This window comes from Erinaceus europaeus, chromosome 7, assembly GCF_950295315.1.
Source record: "Erinaceus europaeus chromosome 7, mEriEur2.1, whole genome shotgun sequence".
In the NCBI taxonomy this organism is placed as follows: Eukaryota; Metazoa; Chordata; class Mammalia; order Eulipotyphla; family Erinaceidae; genus Erinaceus; species Erinaceus europaeus.
Window position 1 is genome coordinate 15,863,201 of NC_080168.1, and position 23,180 is coordinate 15,886,380.

The 23,180-nt window shown below is 47.0% G+C and overlaps 1 protein-coding gene across 7 annotated transcripts in view; it reads right to left on the reverse strand.

Moving 5' to 3' along the window:
• Window positions 1-23,180, reverse strand: part of PLCD4 (phospholipase C delta 4) — a 51,927-nt gene that overhangs the window by 19,004 nt on the left and 9,743 nt on the right. For all 7 annotated transcript variants that reach the window (XM_060193888.1, XM_060193882.1, XM_060193885.1 and 4 more), the window contains 6 exons: window positions 11,676-11,731; window positions 11,401-11,559; window positions 9,347-9,575; window positions 6,466-6,595; window positions 3,977-4,208; window positions 2,275-2,476 (listed from right to left, as the gene is read on the reverse strand). In XM_060193888.1, coding sequence (XP_060049871.1) covers window positions 2,275-2,476; window positions 3,977-4,208; window positions 6,466-6,595; window positions 9,347-9,575; window positions 11,401-11,559; window positions 11,676-11,697 — 974 coding nt within the window. In that variant the 5' untranslated portion in view covers window positions 11,698-11,731. The remainder of the gene's footprint in view (window positions 1-2,274; window positions 2,477-3,976; window positions 4,209-6,465; window positions 6,596-9,346; window positions 9,576-11,400; window positions 11,560-11,675; window positions 11,732-23,180) is intronic.

Below are 23,180 nucleotides of genomic sequence, written 5' to 3' on the forward strand. Positions count from 1 at the left end.
CTTCTTCTTCTTCTTCTTCTTCTTCTTCTTCTTCTTCTTCTTCTTCTTCTTCTTCTTCTTCTTCTTCTTCTTCTTCTCCTCCTTCTCCTTCTCCTTCTCCTTCTCCTTCTTCTTCTTTAAGATAGAGAAGGGCACGGGTAGATAGCATAATGATTATGCAAACAAACTGTCATGCCTGGGGCTCCAAAGTCCCAGGTTCAATCCCCTGCACCACAATAAGCCAGAGCTGACCAGATGATGATTAAAAAAAAAGAGAGAGAGAGAGAGAGATGGCAGCTATTAAGAACAATGAACACACCTTCTCTGACCCATCTTGGATAGAACTAGAAGGAATTATGTGAAGTGAGCTAAGTCAGAAAGATAAAGATGAGTATGGGATGATCCCACTCATCAACAGAAGTTGAGAAAGAAGAACAGAAAGGGAAACTAAAAGCAGGATTTGACTAAATCTGGAGTAGGGCACCAAAGTAAAAACACTGGGGTGAGGGTAAAGGTGGACATTCAGCTTCTCAGGGCGGTGTGTGTGGAGTGGATGGGACACAGTCTTTTGGTGGTGGGAATGGTGTTTATGTACACTCCTATTGATTTTTAGTCATATAAATCACTAATTAAAAACTGATTTCAAACTTTGAGTATGTTTGACTATGTCTCAAACTTTTTAAAGCACAGACTGAATCTTTTTAATACATAGGCTGAGTCTTTGATATGTTGACTTTCTCAAAAGCCTAGACCAGGGAGAACAGAAGCAACCGGTGGCACAGCTATATAAAAGATGATTATATATCTTGTATTATATATACAAGATGATGGGTATTATCCTAACAAAGGGACTTTTCAAAGTTAACCCAATTACCAAATAATGTGATGATAACAATAACTATCCATTGTCTTCTTGAACCCTAAGACAGCAGAAACCTCACATTTCCACTATAGAGCCTTTATTTCCCCCAGTCCTGGACCCTTAGGGTGGGGCGCATTTTCCTGCATGCTTCTCTCAAGTCATATCAAATATTTTGCATCTGCTGATCACAACCTAATCAATGCAACGAGTGCCACCTCAGCATGCTTCACTTCATACTGTGTCCAGAGACTTCAGGTGTGGAATAGCAACCCTTCAGCTTCATTACTCTGGTGAGAACTTCCTTTCATAGTATTCTCTAATTCCATTCCAGGTGGTTCACTTCCTAAGAAAGTCCCAAAACCTAGATATAGACCAGGTCCCATGAGATAGAGCATATGTTCACACATATCCATTAACTAGGGCAAAATATATACCTGAAAGCAAAAGTACACAATAGTCTGAAGTGAGTACTCCCCAACACTTCATCTGCACTATTCCAGCCTCTAGGTCCATAATTGTTCAATTTGTTTGGCTTTGTATGTTAACTCTCTTTTCAGCCACCAGGTTCCAGATGCCAGCATGATGCAGACCAGACTTCCTTGGACAGACGACCCCACCAATGTGTCCTGGAGCTCTGCTTCCCCAGAGACCCACCCTACTGGGGAAAGAGAGAGGCAGACTGGGAGTATGGATCGACCAGTCAACGCCCATGTTCAGTGGGGAAGCAATTACAGAAGCCAGACCTTCCACCTTCTGCAACCCACAATAACCTTGGGTCCATACTCCCTGAGGGATACAGAATGGGAAAGTTATCAGGGGATGGGATGGGATATAGAGATCTGGTGGCGGGAATTGTGTAGAGTTGTATCCCTCCTATCCTACGGTTTTGTTAATGTCTCCCCTTTAAAATTAATTAATTAATTAATTAAAAAAACAGAGATGGTTAAAAAAAAGAGGGAGTCAGGCTGTAGCACAGTGGGTTAGGTGCTCGTGGCACCAAGCACAAGGACCAGCTTAAGGATCCCGGTTCGAGCCCCCAGCTCCCCACCCGCAGGGGAGTCGCTTCACAAGTGATGAAGCAGGTCTGCAGGTGTCTATCTTTCTCCCCTCACCTGTCTTCCCCTCTTCTTTCCATTTCTCTCTGTCCTATCCAACAACGATGAAAACAATAATAACTACAACAATAAAAAAGGGCAACAAAAGGGAATAAATATATATTAAAAAAAAAGCCACAGGCAGAAGTGAAAGAGATCACATCATGGACACAGCCCAGGTATAGGGTTTCAGCACCACACTCTTCCTCCAGTGCTCAGTATCTCCTTCAGGTCCCTGAGGTATCCAGTGCTCCTCAGACACCTCCCTCCCACCTCCCCCCCAGGCTTTCAGCCCATGACTCACAGACAGGACCACGCCTCCACTCCCTCCCACCTCACCGTATGTATCCCTCCACACTGCTCTGGCCACAAAACTGGTCCCCCAGCAGGTAGGTGTTGTGGGAGGAGCTGATGTAGTAGTGGTTCAGGGGCTGCGTCATGTCCTGGTAGACGGGGAGACAGGCGGGGTTGAAGATGTCACCGTCCTTGGAGGAGAGGTAGCTGAGGAGGCCATCCATGCTCAGCACGTGCCGCAACTTGCCTGGGGTATGTGTGTGTTGGGGGGTTACCAGAGTGAGGCGCTCTAGTGGGAGTCTCCAGCCCAATCTCCAGCCCAGCCCCTTTCCCAGCCCTCTCAGAGGGTGTCCAAGCCCAGGTGCTGGCTTCCAGGCAACTCCACCCAGCATCTACCTTGTCAATCAAGCCCACCCTCAGAGGGGGAGTCCTTCAGATCATTCCAGCCCAGTGCAAGCCAACAGAAATCTCTACAGTGATGGGCTGCTCTCTTCTGAGCTGTTCAGACTGGTAGGCTCCAGCTGTATTTGGGTAATGAGCACCTGAAATGTGACTATGAAGGCTGGGAAGACAGTATAGTGGTTCTGCAAAAGACTGTCATGCTTGAGGCTCCATAGGCCCAGGTTCAATCCCCAGCATCACCTTAAGCCAGAGCTGAGCAGAGCTCTGTATCAGCATTCTCTCTCTCATTAATAAATAAACAAAAATGCTTTTAAAAAAAAGAAAGAAAGAAAATAAGGGCTAATAGTAAAAAATAAATAAATAAATAAAATTTAAAAAGGGGTGGTGGTGGTACACCTAACTGGTTAAGTGCACATGTTACCATGCACAAGGACCCAGGTTCGAGTCCCCAATCCCCACCTGTGTGTGTGTGTGTGGGGGGGATTCACGAGTGGTGAAGCAGTACTACAGGTGTCTCTCTGTCTCTCTCCTCCATCTCTTTCCCTCTCAGTTTCTCTCTGTCCTATAAAATTAAATAAATAAAGTTTTAAAAAAACTAAAAAAAATTGTTTCTTAAAAAAAAAGAGTGACTATGTGACTAAGGAATTGAATTTTTTTATTATTTGGTTTTAGTCATTACTGGGGTCTCACTGTTTCATTTTATTAGGGACTGAGAAAGACGAAGAGACAGGGGGGAGGGCAGAGAGAAAGAAAGAGGTAGAGAGAGAAAGAGAGTAAGCTATACAACTGGGCTATTTCAGTGAATTTAAATTTAAGAAGGACTGAGGAGATACCTCAACATGAGAGGACATGATGTGCATGTGTGAGGCCCCAGAAGCTCTAGGTTCAGTCCTGGCACCACAGCATACCAGAACTGAGTGGTACTCTGGTACCTATCTATCTATCTCTCATGAAAACTATATATATCGCTGGTCCGTGGTACATACAATTGAGCACACATGTTATAATGCACAAGGACCTGGGTTCAAGAGAGAGAGAGACCTGCAGCACTGCTCCATCACTTATGAAGCTTCTCTCCTGCAGTAGGGACCACAGGCTTGAACCCTGGTCCTCATGCTGACTAAAGATAGGTGCCTAGGCACCTGCAAGACACTGCTCCCCCCACCTAGGTTCTTTTCTCTCATCTGACACCGGGACCTCAGGGCCTCTTGAGCCCATCCCTTCCTCTCCTTCCCTAGAATCCTTGGCTTTGGTGCAATACACCACACCCAGTCCAGGCTTCACTGTGTGTTTTCCCTTGGACTGTTCTAGTCATGCAGCCCGTGCCTGGCGCCTCCCCGCTCACCACTCTCTGAGGGCTCATAGCGATCAATAAGTTCCAGGGCCAGGTCAGGAGCCCGCTCTCCTTCTTTCTGCTCCTCTCGCAGGAAATCCACGAACTCCAGCAAGGTCAGCTTCTGTCCGTCAGCTGAAAAGTTCTCAAACAGCTCCTGCACCTCATCACGCTTCATCAGCGCCTTATAGAACTCCACAAACTCGCCTCCTTCTAGAGTTCCCGACTGGGATGTGTCTGCCATCTGCAAGAAAGGGTTCAGGGCAGCATGAACACCAGCCTGCACCTTGGCGCTGCCTATGACTTTGGCTTGTCCCAGAAGGGCGACCTGACAGACAAAGGGGCCCAACGTGCTTCTGGGGAGCTCCTGGCTGAGTGTCCCTGGAAGAAGCTGCTTCATTAAGTACAGAGCACTGTTTCAGCCACTAGAGGAAAGTTGAGACTAGGCCTTGAAGGTCAGAAACTCTCTCATCCAGGAGTTGGGCAGTAGCACAGTGGGTTAAGGGCACGTGGCACAAAGCGCAAGGACCTGCATAAGGATCGTGGTTCAAGCCCCTGGCTTCCCGCCTGCAGGGGAGTCGACGGTGAAGCAGGTCTGCAGGTGTCTGTCTTTCTCTCCTCCCCCTGTCTTCTTTCCCTCCTCTCTCCATTTCTTTTTGCCCTATCCAACAAGGACGACAACAATCAATAACAAAAACAAAATTAACTACAACAACAATAAAAAACAAGGGCAACAAATGGGAAAATAAATAAATATAAAAAACTTTTTTTTTACAGTCACCTCCCCAGTGTTTTATTTTATTTTATTTATTTATTCCCTTTTGTTGCCCTTGTTGTCTTATTGTTGTAGTTATTATTGTTGTTGTCGTTGTTGGATAGGACAGAGAGAAATGGAGAGAGGAGGGGAAGGCAGAGAGGGGGAGAGAAAGATAGACACCTGCAGACCTGCTTCACCGCCTGTGAAGCGACTCCCCTGCAGATGGGGAGTCGGGGTTCGAACCGGGATCCTTATGCCGGTCCCTGTGCTTTGCGCCACCTGCGCTTAACCCGCTGTGCTACAGCCCGACTCCCCCTATAAAAAACTTTTAAAAAAATGTTTTATCATTTCCATTTTTGTATAAAACACATGGAAGAAACCTAGCCAATCAATAAACAAGTGTTTCTACACAAAAAGTTACTTTTATCAAACTTCAAGTTGAAGATGTACAATATTTTTATCCTGTCTATAGTAATTGTCCATGCTTTTCAACTATACGAATGATTGTTGTTTAAGAAATAGGAGAGAGCAGGGTTGAGGAGACAGTATAATGGTTCTGTAAAGGACTCTCATCCCTGAGGCATCAGAGGTCCCAGGTCCAGTCCTCAGCACCACCATAAGCCAGAGCTGAGCAGTGCTCTAGTAAAACAAAACAAAATAAAAAGGAAGGAAGGAAGAAAGAAAGAAAGAGAAAAAGAAAGAGAAAGAGAGAGGGGGACGGGTGGTAGTGCACTGGGTTAAGTGTACATAGCACGAAGCTCAAGTTCCAGTGCAAGAAGCCCTCGGCTCCCCACCTGCAGGGGGGTCGCTTCACAGGCGGTGAAGCAGCTCTGCAGGTGTCTGTCTTTCTCTCCCCCTCTATGTTCCCCTCATCTCTCAATTTCTCTCTGTCCTATCCTATTAAAAAATATGGCAAAAATGGCCGCCAGGAGCAGTAGATTTGTAGTGCTGACACTGAGCCCCAGCAATAACCCTGGAAGGAGAGAGAGAGAGAGAGAGAGAGGGAGAGAGAGAGAGAGGGAGAACCAGGAACCAGAGCATCACTATGGCATATGCAATGCCCGGGGTTGAAGTCAGGACCTCATGCTTGTATGTCCAACATGTATCTTCTGTGCCATCTCCCAGGTCACCAAATTCCAATATTTCTCCCTCCCCCCTCTTTTTTCTGAGCTCAGACTTTGCCCTTGTATGATTTTGCCACTTCCGAGAGAGGAGAAGAGAAGAGCTACTATACAGCCAGACCATCCCCTGGCGCTACGGCACTCCCTTGTGGTGCCACAACTTGAACCTGGGTCCCATACATGGCGAGGCCTCTACAGAGTGAACTATTGCTCTAGCCTGACACACGTGAAGTTCTGACCTTGGACACAGGTTCCTGAAGACTGACTGCTTCAGGATAACATGGTATTTAGATCCTTCTTCTAAAATAGAGGGAGAGGGGAGAAGAGAGAAAGAGAGCAAGAGACCAATGCACCAAAGCTTCCTTCAATGTGGTGGGGGCTGGGCTTGAACCTGGGTCTTGCACATGGCAAAGCAGCTCACTACACAAGTGAGCTATGTTGCTGGCCCTGCTCTTTACCCATTATAACTATGACTCCTCTTTCCAGCAAGACTGTACTTCTCATTGAGCCTGGCATAGTGCTTGGCATTAGAGATTCAACTAATACGTACTGCCAGACAGGATCAGAGTACTCTGGGTCAACCGAGAGCGTGGCCTTGGCTGACCCTCACCCAGGGGGTTTACCTGGAAAAGCTGGAGGGCGTAGTCTGGGTCCATCTCCACATTCATCAGATGCAGCAGCCGCTGGACTTCTTGGAAAGTCATCCGGCCGTCCTGGTTTTTGTCTCCTCGGTAGAACCAGTCACTCAGCCATCTGGGTCTGAGTCAAGGCAAAAGCGCCATGTGTGTGTGCAGGTGTGTGTGTGCTCATTCATCAGCATCTCTGTCCGGGTCCCGCCTCCCCATCTCTCCCTCAGACCAGTCTGTTGTCCACATTCAGGTCAAGCAGGATATCCCTAGAGTGCTGGCCTACTTTGTCTCGGCTTGGCTTGGATACCTGTAGCCGCCACCCCACCTCTGCCACCTGACTCACACAGTTCCCCCAGGCTGAGTGCCTTCCCCGCCTCCTCACTTCAAATTCAAGCCCTACTGATTTCCAAGGCCCCGAAGATCTCTCAGCACCCTCTCAGCTGGGAGGAAATATTTCGCCTTCCTCTGAACATCCACAAACAACTCCAGCACCATAATGCTTCTGCCTTAGTTTGATAGTTTACACAGCCCCATCTGCTCCACCAGCCAGAGCAGTATCTGAGTCTCACTCATCTTCACGTTGCTAAAGCTGGGTGTGATGCCTGCTACACGCTGTCTACTAGATGGTGAAGGAAGGGGGCTGGGCATTGGTGGACCTAGTTCAGCACACATGTTATGACGATCATGGACTTGGGTTCCAGCCCTCAGTTCCCATCTGCAGGGAGAAACTTCTCAAGTGGTGAAACAGTGCTGCAGGTGTGTCTGTCTGTCTCTCTCTCACACTCTTTATTGCCCCTTTCATTTCAATTTCTGTCTCTATCCAAAAGAAGCAAAAGCAGCTATGACATCATCTCCCCAGACAATAACTTGGATCCACCTGCATTTCAGATGTCAGGCTCAGGGAAAAAGAAAAATACAATAAACTAGTATAGCCACAGGCCTTTTGGAATATAACTAAAATATGTCTACTAGCTATCTACAAAACAGAGACCCCCCCCAACTCTTCATCTGCAATATTCTAGCCTTTAGGTTCATGATTAGTCAATAACTTATTTGGCTTTATATGTTAACTCACTTTTCAGCCACCAGGTTTCAGATGCTAGCATGATGCCAGCTAGACTTCCCTGGACAGACAACCCCACCAGTATGTCCTGGAACTCTACTTCCCCAGAGCCCCGCCCCACTAGGGAGGGAGAGAGGCAGGTTGGGAGTGTGGGTCAACCTGTCAATGCCCATGTTCAGCGGGGAAGCAATTACAGAAGCCAGACCTTCCACCTTCTGCATCCCACAATGACCTTGAGTTCATACTCCCGGAGGGATAAAGAACAGGAAAGCAATCAGGGGAGGGGATGGGATTTGGAGTTCTGGTGGTGGGAACTGTGTGAAGTTGTACCCCTTTTATCCTATGGTTTTGTCAATGTTTCCTTTTTATAAATAAAATTTAAAAAATAAGTAAAAAACATTTTCTTTTATTTTCTTTCTTCTTTTTCTTCTTCTTCTTCTTCTTCTTCTTCTTCTTCTTTTTTTTTTTTTTTTTGCCTCCAGGGTTATCACTGGGGCTCGATGCCAGCACTACAAATCCACTGCTCCTAGAAGCTATTTTTCCCATTTTTGTTGCCCTTGTTTTTGCCTTGTTGTGGTTGTTATTGTTGTTATAGCTGTTGTTGCTACTGGATAGGACAGAGAGAAATCAAGAGAGGAAGGGGAGGCAGAGGGGTGAGAAAGACACCTGCAGACCTGCTTCACTGCTTGCGAAGTGACCCCCCCCCTGCAGGTAGGGAGTTGGGGGCTTGAACTGGGATCCTTACTTTGGTCCTTGTGCTTTGCACCATGTGCGCTTAACCCGCTGCACTACCACCCAGCCCCTGTAAAAAAAATTTTTAAAAAAACAAATGGCAGGGAGTTGGGCAGTAAGTAGCTCAACAGGTTAAGCACACGTCGTGCAAAGCACAAGGACCGGCATAAGGATCCCAGTTCGAGCCCCCAGCTCCCCACTTGCAGGGGAGTCGCTTCACAGGCGGTGAGGCAGGTCTGCAGGTGTCTGTCTTTCTCTCCCCCTCTCTGTCTTCCCCTCCTCTCTCCATTTCTCTCTGTCCTATCCAACAATGATGACATCAATAACAACAACAGTAACTACAACAATAAAACAACAAGGGCAACAAATGGGAATAAATAAATAAATAAATAAATATTTAAAACAAAAACAAATGGCAAATGAATGGATGGCCATAACAGGTGAATACAGGATGGCAGAACAGCTCACTTAGATATTGTGCTGCTTTGCCATATGCACAACCAGTTTTGAACACAGTCCCTGCTGCACTGGAGGAAACTTAGTGCTATGGCTCCTCTCTCTCTCTCTCTCTTTCCCTCTCCCTTTCCCTTTCTGTTTCTGCCTGGAAGGAAGAACAGAAGAAAGGAAGAAGAAGGAAGGAAGAAAAGAATGAAAGAAAGGAAGAAGGAAGGAAGGAAGGAAGGAAGATATGAGGGAGGGAGAGTTGGAAGGAGGGAGGGAAAGAAAAAAGGTGAACAGGATCCAGGACACTTGAAGTGAGTTGACACTGCTCACAGGCTGTTTCTGGTTCTGACAATGACTGACACCACGAGGATCATCCCTTCAGCAACTTGTATTCCTTCCTCTTACTGACTCAACCCTGTTTGTCTGTTCGACCTGATTTGTGCCCACACTCTTCCCACCTAGTCTCTGCCCACCCTTACCCCCAGCATTCTTTACTCAGGCTCCTCAGTCTCTCATCAGTGGGAGCTGCCCTCTTTACCTGACTCTTGGGCCTCTCTAGTCTTGCACCCCACCTCACACCCAGTTGTCCCTGTTGTGCTGGCTCCAGTCCCCACCCTGACTCTCCCCTGCTGATACTGATCCAGCCGCTCCTGCTGGTCCATGTTGGTGACAGCGTCCACTAAGAGCTGGAGCCCGGCCATCCAGACCTGGGCCTCTGCCACACTGCCGGCCACTAGGTCCAGGTTGGAGCGGCGGCCATGGAAGACGACGGTGAAGCCCTGCTCCAGTGGGAACTCCTCTGCCAGACTCCGCAGCAGCTCCGACTCATGGCCCTCACGTACAGTCTCCACGTCAGAGATTGAGACTGCGGGTAGGTGGGGGGAATGGTGCGGGGTGCTGAGGAGGATGGCCCACACCGGAACCTCCTTCTCTGCAAATCTACAGGGAGAAGGAACCCCAACCTCCACTGGCTGCAATCCCAAGAGCCTTAGAATGGTGTGATACAGAGACCTGGGGTTCAGGGTGGGGGGCACATGAGTCCTAGGCAGCAGGGATGCCAGCTGGCAGCATGACCCAGAGCGGAAAGACTCGACACCTGGTGTCCTCATCCTAGATAATGACGGTCCTTTCCAAGGCCAAGCCATGTGGTGGTCATAGGAGGATGGGCCCGGCCACCAAGTGGAAACACTGGCAGGATGGAAGCAGTCCCATGGAAGTGTGGTTGTGTTTGAGTTCATCTGTGGTCCAAGAATGAGGGTGTCCTCTCCCCCCAGATTATGGGAAGTGGGCAGAGAAGCCCCCCGCCCCTTACCTCAGCTGGGATGAGTGGGTCATGAGCTTAGACCACAGCTCTAAAGCAGACTAGAGGGATCACACAGGGCCCAGTCTGCAGGCTGTGTGCTCTCAAGGCGATCTGTATTTCAAAATGTTCACCAGGAAGGCCACCAGTTATGAGATGCCTTCTGGTGCTAGGTCAAGGGTTCTAGTCTATTCTATTCTCTTTTATTTTATTCTGTTTTCTATTTCATTTCATTTCAATTGCCGCCAGGGTTATCACTGGGGCTCGATGCCTGCACAATGAATTTATGGCTCCTTCAGGTTTGTTTTTTGCCTCCAGGGTTATTTTGGGGGCTCAGTGCCTGCACCATGAATCCACTGCTCCTGGAGGCCATTTTCCCCCCTTTTGTTTCCCTTGTTGTAGCCTTGTTGTAGTTATTCTTGTTATTTTTGATGTCATTCGTTGTTCGGTAGGACAGAGAGAAATGGAGAGAGGAGGGGAAGACAGAGAGGGGGAGAGAAAGACAGACACCTGCAGACCTGCTTCACCGCCTGTGAAGCGACTCCCCTGCAGGTGGGAAGCAGGGGGCTCGAACCGGGATCCTTACACCGGTCCTTGCACTTTGTGCCACCTGCACTTAACCCGCTGTGCTACTGCCCGACCCCCCTTTTTTTTAAAGATTTATTTATTAATGAGAAAGATAGGAAGAGGGAGGGAAAGAAGCAGACATCACATGTGTTGCTGGGGATCAAACTTAGGACCTCAGCCTTGAGAGTCCAATGCTTTGTCCACTGCACCACCTCCCAGACCACGAAGTGGCCGTTTTTCTTTCCTTTTTAAAAATTTTCTAAATTGTTTTTTTATATTTAAATAGTGATTTGTGAGACTATAAGTTAATACGAGTGTATATTAACACCATTCCCACCACCAAAGGTCTGTGTCCCTCCCCCTCCCGCTACAGTGAAGCTGAACATCTACTCTCCCCCTCTACCCAGAGATTTTTTACTTTGGTGCAATACTCCAAACTCAGTCAGATTCTGCTTTGAGTTTCCTTTTCTGTTCTTCTTTATCAACTTCTGTTTATGAGTGGGATCATCCCATACTCATACCCTCTCTTTCCTTTTTTTTTTTTTTTTATAGAAACTGAGAAATTGAGGAGGAGAGGGGGAGAGACAGAGAGATACCTGCAGCACTGCTCCACCCTACTGCAGGGGGTGGGAGCTGGGCGCTTGAACCTGAGTCCTAATGCATGATAACATGTATCTGAGCCCGCCCCTGCAGGAACTCACTCTCAGATAGCCTAGAAAAGGCGAGGACTGTCATTACCATTTCACGGGTTCCTTCCCCTACCTCAGGCTCTTGGAGGTCTCATCCATCCTTGTGCCCATCCCCAGCTTCCCACGATACTCACAGCTGGGCTTGGCGCTGCCCCCCACTGTCCGGGCGTGCCATACGGTCATGCCGTCCTCCTGCAGTCTGAAGTATCGGAGTTTCTTCCAGCTCCTTGATCTCACCTTGCGCATCATCGTGCCGTTCTGCATCAGCAGCAGGTCCTCACTGGCAGGCAACCCTGGGCCAGGAGACGTGAGGTGGGGTACGCAGCTGGCAGGGAGGGCTCAGAGTAGGGGTTCCAGCCCCCTTCCCACCCACCCCCAGAAGGCCTTTCCAAGCCAGGAGAATACTCACGGCCTTGCAGGAGGGATGCCATCCTCCACTGTCCCACCAGATGGCGCCAGAGTCACCTAAAGGAGCAAGGTGCTTTGGTGAGTTTTGGTGACCTTAGAGCGATGAAGAAAGGGAGAGGAAGGAAAGAAACCATTGTTTCCCAATTGCCTGCGAAGTGTCAGATACCTCATCTCTGTAGGATATAGTTATTTTATTATTTATTTATTTTTGTTTGTTTATTTTTGCCTCCAGGCTTATTGCTGGGGCTCCGTGCTGGCACTATGAATCCACTGCTCCTAGTAGTCATTTTTCATCATCATCATCATCATCGTCATCATCATTATTGTTATTATTTAGGACAGAGAGAAATTGAGAGAGGAGGAGGCGATAGAGAGAGAGAGAGAGAAAGAGAGACACCTGCAGACCTGCTTCACTACTTGTGGAGTGACACCCATGCAGGTGGGGAGCTGGGGGCTCAAACCAGGATCCTTGTGTGGTCCTTGCACTTATTACTAGATGCACTTAACTGGGTGCTCCACCCGACTCCTTAAAAGAGCTTATTTAAGGGGCTGGCTAGTGGCACACCTGGTTGAATGCATGTTTCATAATGCACAAGGACCCCGGTTCGAGCCACTATTCGCCAGTTACAGGGGGGAAGCTTTTTGAATGATGAAGCAGTGATGCAAGTGTCTTTCTGTCTCTCTTCCTATCTCCTCCTTCCCTCTTTATTTCTGATTGTGTCTATACAATAAATAAAGTTGATAAAATATTTTTTAAAAGAGCTTATTTAGCAGCCTGGGAGGTGAACCAAGGATAAAGCACTGGATTCTCAAGCATGGAGTCTTAAGTTTGATCTCTGGCATTTCATGTGCCAGAATGATGCTCTGGTATTCATTCTCTCTCTCTTTCTCTCCCTCCCTCCCTTCTTCCCTCCCTCTCTCCATCCCTCATTCCTCTCTGTCTCCTCTCTCCCCTTCCTCTCTCATGAATGAAAACATAAATGGATCCTTTTAAAATGATTTATTTAAAAAAATTTATATTTATTTATTTATTCCCTTTTGTTGCCCTTGTTGTTTTATTGTTGTTGTGGTTGTTATTATTATTGTTATTACTGATGTCATTGTCGTTGGATAGGACAGAGAGAAATGGAGAGAGGAGGGGAAGACAGAGGGGGAGAGAAAGATAGACACCTGCAGACCTGCTTCACCGCCTGTGAAGTGACTGCCCTGCAGGTGGGGAGCCGATTTCCTTATTTATTAACATGAGAGAGGAGGAGGAAGAGGGGGAGAACTAGAGCATCACTCTAGTACATGCAATGTGAGGGTGGACCTTGGGACCTCATACATTTTAGCCACTTCTCAGATTGCTGTTCATCATAGTTACTTTCTTTTCTTTCTCTTCTTTTTTCTTATTTATTTATTTATTCATTCTTCCTGCACACTGCTCAATTCTGACTTATGGTGGTGCTAGGGATTGAACCTGGAAACTGATTGAGCCTCAGGCATGAAAGTCTTTTTCCTTAACCAGTGTCCTATCTCTCTGCCCCATTATTTTCACTTCTGTGACTGGTGACTTCGAGGCTTAGAAAAGGTGAGAGAAACCACACTGGGTTCCAGAGCTTTGACCCAGGTATAACTGGTCTCAGAGCTGCTGTTGGCCATCTGCCAAACCCCCTTTCCTCCCGCTAATGCCACACTCCTCTGCCTCTGTCAGGAGCCGTTGTCTTGCTGCCACGCCCCTTCAGATCCTGGAAGTTTGTTCTCTACATCCTAGCTGTCTCCTCTCCTTGCACAAGGTAACATGTAACATGTGCACTTAACAAGGTGCACCACTGTCTGGCCCAGAGGACCTCATGCTTGAGAGTTCAATGCTTTATCTATTGTGCTACCTCCTTGGCTGCTATTTTTCCCTCCCTCCCTCCCTCCCTCCCTCCCTCCCTTCCTTCCTTCCTTCCTTTTTTTGGTGCCGAAACCCGGGGTTGAACCAGGCTTTTATTTGTCTCTTTCCTTCCTTCTTTTTCTTTTTTCTTTATTTTTAAAATGTTTTATTGTATTTATCTATTTTTTAAAAAGATTTTTAAATATTTCCTTTTTGTTGCCCTTTTTTTATTTTTGTTGTTGTTGATGTTGTTGTTGTTGGATAGGACAGAGAGAAATGGAGAGAGGAAGGGAAGACAGAGGGGGAGAGAAAGAGAGACACCTGCAGACCTGCTTCACCGCCTGTGAAGCGACTCCCCTGCAGGTGGGGAGCCGGGGGCTCGAACCGGGATCCTTACGCTGGTCCTTGTGCTTTGCGCCATATGTGCTTAACCCGCTTTTAAAGATTTTGTTTATTAATGAGAAAGATAGGAGGAGAGAGAAAGAACTAGATGTCACCTTGGTACATGTGCTACTGGGGGCTTGAACTCAGGACCTCATGCTGGAGAGTTCAGTGCTTTATCTACTGAGTCGTTTCCCAGACCACTTATTTATTTATTGGATAGAGACAGCCAGAAATTTAAAGGGAAGGGGGAAATAGACAGAGACGGTGACAGAGAGACAACTGCAACACTGTTTCACCACTCACAAAGCTTTCCCCCTGCAGGTGGGGACCGGGGGCTCAAACTTGGGTCCTTGCATATTGTAGCATGTGCACTGAACCAGGCATGCCACCACCCGGCCCCTTTTATTTCTTCCTTCGACCAGGGCTATTATCAGTGGATCTTATTGCCTGAAAAACAAATCCACTGCTTCCAGTGGCACTCCCCCACCCTTCCTTTCCCATTCTTTTATCTGATAGGACAGAGAAAAATTGAAGGGAGCGGGGACAGAAAGGGAGAAAGACACCTGCAGCACTGCTTCACTGCTTGTGAAACTTCTCCCTGCAGGGGCAGGGCAGGGGTTTGAATCTGAGTCCTTGAGCATGGTAATGTGTTCACTCTACTGGGTGTGCCACCACCTGCCTCTCCCCATTTTTAAAATATTTATTTATATTTATTGCAGCCCAGGAGGTAGGGTAGTGAATTAAGTGTTGGACTCTTAAGCATGAGGTCCTGAATTCGCGTCATGGCATTGCATTGCCAGAGTGATGCTGTAGTTGTCACTCCCTCTCTTTCATAAATAGAGAACCAGAGAACTGGTGAAATAGCATATTTGAACAGTGCACCAAGAGACAGTATAATGGTTCTGTAAAAGATTTTCATGCCTGAGGCTCTGAGGTCCCATCTTCAATCTCCAACATCATAATAAAGCAGAACTGAGCAATTCTCTGGGTTTTTTTTAAAAAGATTTAAAAATATATATATTTGGGAGTCGGGCGGTGGCGCAGTGGGTTAAGCGCACGTGGCGCAAAGCGCAGGGACCGGCGTAAGGAACCCGGTTCGAGCCCCCGGCTCCCCACCTGCAGGGGAGTCGCTTCACAGGCGGTGAAGCAGGTCTGCAGGGGTCTGTCTTTCTCTCCCCTCTCTCTCTGTCTTCCCCTCCTCTCTCCATTTCTCTCTGTCCTATCCAACAACAAAGCAACGTCAACAATGGCAATAATAACCGCAACGAGGCTGCAACAACTAGGGCAACAAAAAGGGGGAAAAATGGCCTCCAGGAGCGGTGGATTCATGGTGCAGGCACCGAGCCCAGCAATAACCCTGGAGGGAAAAAATATATATATATATATTTATTTATTTGATAGAGATAGCCAGAAATTGAGATGAGGGGGGACACAGAGAGGGAGGGGGGCTGGCCAGTGCAAAGTGTAAGGACCTGAGCAAGGATCCCCGTTCAAGCCCCCAGCTCCCCACCTGCAGGGGTGGGGGTCTCTTCACAAGCAGTGAAGCAGGTCTGCAGGTATCTCTCTCTCTCTCTCCCTCTCTATTTCCCCCTTCCCCTCTGAATTTCTCTCTGTTCTATTCTAAAAAATGGTCATAGGAGCAGTGGATTCATAGTGCAAGCACTGAGCCCCAGCGACAACCCTGGAGGCAAAAAAAAAAAGAGGCAGGGAGAGACAAAGAGACAGCTGCAGCCCTGCTTCACCACTTGTGAAGATTTCCCCCTGCAGGTGGGGACTGGGGCTTGACACCGGGTCCTTGCACACTGTAACATGTGCGCTCAACCAGGTGCGCCACCATCCGGTCCCTATCTGGTTTGTTTTTTTCTCTGCCTCTCTAAAAAATAAAAATAAATAAAATGAAAAAAAAAGTAAACTCTTGGGGCTGGGTGATGGTACACCTGGTTGAGCACACATTACAATGCACAAGGACCAAGGTTCATGCCCCCAGTCCCCACCTGCTGGGGAAAAGCTTCACAAGTGGTGGAGCAGTGATGCAGGTGTCTCTCTGTCTCTCTTCCCTGCTATCTCCTCCTTCCCTCTCAATTTCTGTTTCTATTCAATAAATAAACAAAATATTTTCAAAGAAAAAAGTCAACTCGATCAAATTATAAGGATCTGGTGGGTGGGGGCAGGCAGTGGCACACCCACTTCAGCACACAAATCACCAAGCACAACGACCTGGGTTCAGTGTCCTGGTCCCACATATATAGTGGGTCTGCTTCATGAGCAGTGAAGCAGGTCTGCAAGTGGCTATCTTTCTCTCCCTTTCTCTGTCGCCCAATCCGCTCTCAATTTTTCTCTATCCTATCTAATAAATATTAGAAAGAAAGGGGAAAAAAAGGGAAAAAATGGCCACCGGGAATGGTGGATTTGTAGTGCTGGCACCGAACCCCAGTGATAAACCTGATGGCAATAAAAAATATATAAAATAAAATAAAGGAAACTGGCAAAGTTCTACTTTTTTAAATTCACATTTGCCCTTAGGTTGAGCAACACTTGGGCAAGGGTGTAGTTCAGAACTTGGCTCCTAGAACTATTTGAATCTTGGACAAGTAAGTTCTTGGATTTCTTTATAGCTCAGGTGTTGCAACTAAGAGTTAAGCTCAAGGACCAGCTGGCTATAATTTTCTCTATTACTCATGCCTGGGGCTCTGAGGTTCCAAGGTCTTTTTATTTTTATTTTTACCAGAGATCAGCTCTGGCTTATGGTGGTGTGGAGGACTGAAACTGGGAAGGAATTTGGAGCTTCAGGCATGAGAGACTCTTTGTATAACCATTATGCTACCTATCCCCTACCTAATGGTCTCAATCATTCAACCACATTTCAAGGGACTATTTTTTTTAAAAATTATTTCTAGGTGGTCTGGGAGGTGGCGCAGTGGATAAAACATTGGGATTCTCAAGCATGAGGTCCCCAGCAGCACATGTACCAGAGTGATGTCTGGTTTTTTCTCTCTCTCCTCCTATATTTCTAATAAATAAAGTATTTTTAAAAATTTACCTCTAACGAGGAATCCAGTGTGATGTGGGATGATACTGGGGGTGGTGGTATTACATTAAGACTCAGAGGCAAAGGTCTGAGTCCAGGAAGTCAGTTGGTTTCTCCTTATCAGACTGCTAGCTACATTCTGGTCCCAGATCCAAAGACGACAAACTAGTTCCGTTTCATCCAAGGGCCTAGTTCCAAGGAATTCATGACTCCTTCAAGTCTGAGTAACCCTCGCTCTTGGCACAGGAGGTGTCACTTGTCCATGGGTTGTAGAGGTAAGAGTCATACACCACCACTTTGGTCAGGTTCAAGAATCCCAGAACCCTCAGCTCTAGCATGACTTTGATCACTTGATCAAAGTACAGGATTCCAGATTCATATGGACCAGAAATGGGCTCCAGCAGCTGTGTCTGGACCTCACTGTGTCAGGACCTGTGTCTGAAACACCTCAGGATCCTTTAAGTTTTCTGGAACCTTCACCCATGGTGTGTGTGTGTGGGGGGATAGCTCTGCATTCTGGCAGCCTTCTCTTGTCACCGGCCTTAACGCAAGCTTAGCTCCTGGACCAAGCTCAGCATACACAGACTGTCAAACTCTGTGCTTTTGTGTAAACAAAAGATCTACACATGAAGAGAAATGTTGTAGCTTTTAATTAACAAGTATAAGCTTTTTAAAAAATATTTATCCCCTTTTGTTGCTCTTTTTTTTATTATTGTTGTCATTCTTGTTGGATAGGACAGAGCGAAATAGAGGAAGGGAAGACAGAGAGGGGGAGAGAAACATAGACACCTACAGACCTGCTTCACCACTTGTGAAGTGACTCCTCTGCAGGTGGGGAGCCGGGGCTCGAACTGGGACCCTTACGCCGGTCCTTGCGCTTTGCGCCACGTGCGTTTAACCTGCTGCGCTACCCCCTGACTCCCCTTTTTTTTTTTTTTAAATCAGAAGACTGATCAGCTCTGGCACATGGCAATACCAGGGATTGAACCTGTGCTATTAGGGTTACAAATTCAGTGTTTAGCCATGGAGCTGTCCCTTGGGGGCCCACACATTTATTACTGAGAGACATGGGGGAGAGAAATAGAGCATCACTGTGGCACATGCCAGATTGAATTCATGACTTCACGCTTCATGATGAAACACTTTACCCACTGTGCCAATTCCCCGGCCTTGACAGTGGTGAGCATCTAAAAATGACAAAAGCACAGTCACCTGGGGATAGCTAAATTAAAGAAAAAATGATCCCAACAGAGTTCTCAGTGGGGCTCAATGCCTGCATGACTCCGCCACTCCCAGAAACCATTTTCTTCCTGTTCTCTAGAGGGTGGGAGGCAGAAAGAGATAGAGAAGGAAAGACATCACAGCACCGCTAGTGAAGCTTCATCTAGCACGTAGAGCCAGGAGCAAAGATGTCATGTGCTAAATCTTTATTATTATTGTTGTTATTTATCATTATTATTATTGTTGACAGAACCACTTGTGAAGCTTCCCCCTGCAGGTGGGGACCAGGCGCTTAAACCTGGGTCCTTGTGCGCTGTAACAGGTACGTATAGCCAGGTGTGCTACCACTCATCCATCTCGTTGTGCTAAATGTCTAGGAAGTGTGTGTGTGTGTGTGTGTGTGTGACCGAAAATGCAGCTTCTCCGGCTCTAAGTTCTGAAAAAGGTCTCTAAAAGAACAGCAGCCTGCAGATGCCCAGAGCCAGAAGGGAGGTCGAGGATCAGGGTGGACCTAAGTGGGGCAGAGAACTGCGGGCTGCTCTCAGGAGAAAGAACACTGAGGCAAAACCTAGAAAGAAAAGGCTTGGTGCTTGTGCCAGGGTGGGACCAGAGAAGCCTCTGGGTGAAGAAGGAACCCAGAGTGCTTCCTGAGAGACAGAAAAGTGCCGCTGCTTTTCCTGGTGGTATGACCCAGTGCTGCCTGAGAGACCGTAAAACAGCATTGCTTTTTCTGGGCATTGTTTGCAATCTGAGGCTTCCAGGAAAATAAGGAGGGCAGGGGAGATAGTATCTTTACTAGCACAACAGAATTTCAGGCCAGAGGCACCAGAAGTCCCAAGTTCAATTCCTGGCATGACCACAAGCCAGAGTTGAGTGAACAATGCTCTATTTAAAACAAACACCAATACGATGGGAACAGGCTGGTGGCTCACCCAGTTGAGCACACATGTTACCATGCACAAAGACCTGGGTTCAAGGCCCCAACCCCCACCTGCAGTGGGGGAAGCTTCACAAATAGTGAAGCAGTGTGGGCCCAGTAGTGGCACACCTGATTGAGCATACACATTACAGTGCGCAAAGGCTTGGGTTTGAGCCCCTGCTCCCCACCTGCAGGGGGAAAGCTTTGCAAGTGGTGAAGCAGTGTGCAAGGACTCAAGTTCAAGACCCTGGTGTTCATCTGTAGGGGGAAAGCTTCCACAGTAGTGAAGGAGGGCTGCAGGTATTTCTCTGTCTCTTTTCCTCTCTCTATCTCCCCCTCCCCTCTCAATTTCTGTCTGTCTCTATCCAATAATAATTAAAAAAGAAAGAAAAGGGGGTTGAGCAGTGATGTAATGGGTTAAGCACCTGGCGTGAGGCACAGGGACAGGCATGGGGATCCCAGTTCGAGCCCCCGGCTCCCCACCTGCAGGGGGGTCGCTTCACAGGCAGTGAAGCAGGTCTGCAGGTGTCTGTCTGTCTTTCTCTCCCCTTCTCTGTCTTCCCCTCTTCTCTCCATTTCTCTCTGTCCTATCCAACAATGAACGACATCAACAACAACAACAATATCCACAACAAGGCTACAACAACAGGGGCAACAAAAGGGGGGAAAAAAGATGGCCTCCAGGAGTGGTGGATTCATGGTGCGGGCACTGAGCCCCAGCAATAACCCTGGAAGCAGAAAAAAAAAAAGGAAAAGGAAGGGAAGGGGAAGATAGTGAGGGAGAAAAAGAGATACCTGCAGCACTGCTTCACTTTAAAAAAAAATTTTTTTTTCTTTCTTTCTTTCTTTCTTTCTTTCTTTCTTTCTTTCTTTCTTTCTTTCTTTTTTACCAGAGCACTGATCAGTTCTGGTTTATGGTGGGGTGGGGGATTGAACCTGGGACTTTGGAGCCTCACACCTCCCCTCCCTTCTATTTCCTCTCTCTTTCCCCAATCAATTTCTCTGTATGTCTAATATACATATGTACATACATATATGACAAGTGACACATGATTTTTAAAATATTTATTTATTTTCCCTTTTGTTGCCCTTGTTTTATAGTTGTAGTTATTATTGTTGTTGTTATTGGTGTCATTGTTAGGACAGAAAGAAATAGAGAGAGGAGGGGAAGACAGAAAGAGGGAGAGAAAGATAGACACCTGCAGACCTGCTTCACCGCCTGTGAAGTGAGCCCGCTGCAGGTGGGGAGCCGGGGTCTCAAACCAGGATCCTTAAGCTGGTCCTTGCGCTTCGTGCCATGTGCACTTAACCCGCTGCACTACCCCGGACTCCTCACACATTACACTTTTAAGAGTCTATTTCAGGAGGTTGGGTGGCAGAGCAGCGGGTTAAGTGCATGTGGCACAAAGTGAAAGGACCCATGTAAGGACCCGGGTTCCCCACCTGCAGCACAGTCACTTCACAGGCGGTGAAGCAGGTCTGCAGGTGTCTATCTCCCCCCCCACCCCCGTCTCCCCCTCCTCTCTCGATTTCTCTCTGTCCTACCCAACAATGAACTACATCAACAACAACAATAATAACCACAACAAGGCTACAGCAACAAGGGCAACGAAAGGGGGGAAAAATGGCCTCCAGGAGCAGTGGATTCATGGTGCAGGCACTGAGCCCAGCAATAACGCTGGAGGCAAAAAATTTAAAAAATAAGAGTCCATTTCAGTTCAAGGAGCCACAGCACATCAGCACAGGACTTCATTATATGTGCATATATGGCTGTCAGAAAAGTCATGACATATTTTCTATTTTTTTTTTTTTATTATCCAGGATTATCACTTGGTCTCAGTGACTGCACTACAAATCCTAGCGGCCATTTTTTCCAATCTTCTTTTTAATTTTATTATTATTATTATTATTATTATTTTGCCTCCAGGGTTATCGCTGGGGCTCAGTGCCTGCACTACAAATCCACTGCTCCTGGAGGCCATTTTTCCCATTTTGTTGCCCTTGTTGTTGTTATTGTTGCCATTGATGTTGTTGTTGGATAGGACAGCGAGAAATCGAGAAAAGAGGGGAGATAGAGAGGGGGAGAGAGAAAGATAGACCCCTGCAGACCTGCTTCACTACTTGTGAAATGACCCCGCTGCAGGTGGGGAGCCGTGGGCTTGAACTGGAATCCTTGTGTGGGTTCTTGCACTTCGCACTATGTGCACTTAACCCAGTACGCCACTGCCCGAACCCCTGACATATTTTCTTATGTTTTTATTTATTTTTCTTTTTTAAAACTATTTATTTATTTATTTATTCATTCCCTTTTGTTGCCTTTGTTCTATTGTAGTTATTATTGTTGTAGTTATTGATGTCATCGTTGTTGGATAGGACAGAGAGAAATGGAGAGAGAAGGGGAAGACAGAGAGGGGGAGAGAAAGACAGACACCTGCAGACCTGCTTCACTGTCTGTGAAGGGACTCCCCTGCAGGTGGGGAGCCAGGGACTTGAACCAGGATCCTTACTCGGGTCCTTGCTCTTTGCGCCACGTGCGCTTAACGCGCTGCGCTACCGCCCAACTCTCTTTTCTTATGTTTTTCTATGCAAAAATGTGTCATGCTTTTTCTAACAACCCTGTGTGTAGATGTATATGTATACACATATATGAATTATATATAGAGAACATTTAGTTTATTTGTTTTTATTGGCTAGGCCAGAGAAAGAAATTGAGAGGGGAGGGGAGGATAGAGAGTAAGAGAGACACCTGCAACAATGCATCACCACTTATGAAGCTTCCCCCTGTGAGTGGGGAGCCAGAGCTTGAACCCAGGTCCTTCTACACTGTAACGTGTGTGTTCAACCAGGTGAGCCAACACTTGGCCCCCTGAAAAATATATTTTAGATTTTTTATCTTTATTTATTTGATAGAGACAGCCAGAAATCTAGAGAAATGGAGAATGAGGGAGAGAAACAAACAAAAAAGAGAGAGAAAAAAACAGAGACACCTGCAGCACTGCTTCACCACCTGTGAAGGTTTTCCCCTGCTGGTAGTAACCTGGCCTTGAACCTGGGTCCTTGCACATTGTAACATGTGCATTCAACCAGGTGTGACACTACCTAGCTCCCTGAAAAATATTTTTAAAAATTATGACAGAGACAGAGAGAAATATGGTGAGAGAGAGTGTGAGACAGGGGAGGGAAAGAGAGTACCAGCAGCACGGCTTCACTGCTCATGACCTGGGGCCCTGGGGCTTGAACCCAGGTTCTAATGCACGGTAACTTGTGTGTTTTACCAGCTGCATCACTGCCCATCCCCTGGGACTTCATCTTATAAAGGAGGTCACAAAGCACTAGAAAGATTATTAGGCAGGCTGGAGAAATAGCATAATGGCTATATAAAAAGTCTTATATGCCTGAGACTCCAATGTCCCAGGTTCATTCGCCAGCAGCACCATAAACCAGAGCTGAGCTGTGTCCTGGACACACACACACACACACACACACACACACACACGAGAGAGAGAGAGAGAGAGAGGGAGAGGGAGAGGGAGAGGGAGAGGAGAGACTACAAACAAATAACACAAAAGATTAACAGGCTGCTGGTGTCACCAACTGTATTAAGTAGCAGGACTGGGATGAGAATCAAGGCCATCTTATGACCACACCATAGAGCTCACCAAGACTCTTGGAGTCAAGGTGGGAGCTGAGCTAGGGAGTCTGTGTGGGAAGAGGGGACATCATCTTCTGTTCTCACCATATCCCACCTAATGGTCTTTTTTTTTGTCTTTCTTCTTGTTTCTTTTCTTTCTTTTTTATTATTTACTAATGAGAAGGATAGGAGGAGAGAGAAAAACCAGACATCACTCTGGCACATGTGCTATCAGGGATCGAACTCAGGACCTCCTGCTTGAGAGTCCAAAGCTTTTTCACTGTGCCACCTCCCAGACCACTCTTTTCTTTCTTAATTTTTATTTATTTTACTCATTCTGTATAGAGACAGAGAAATTGAGAGGGAAGGGAGAAATAGAGGAGGAGGAGGGGAGAGAGAGAGAGAGATCTGTAAACCTGCTTCACCATTTATGAAACTCCCCCATGCAGTTGAGGACCAGGGATT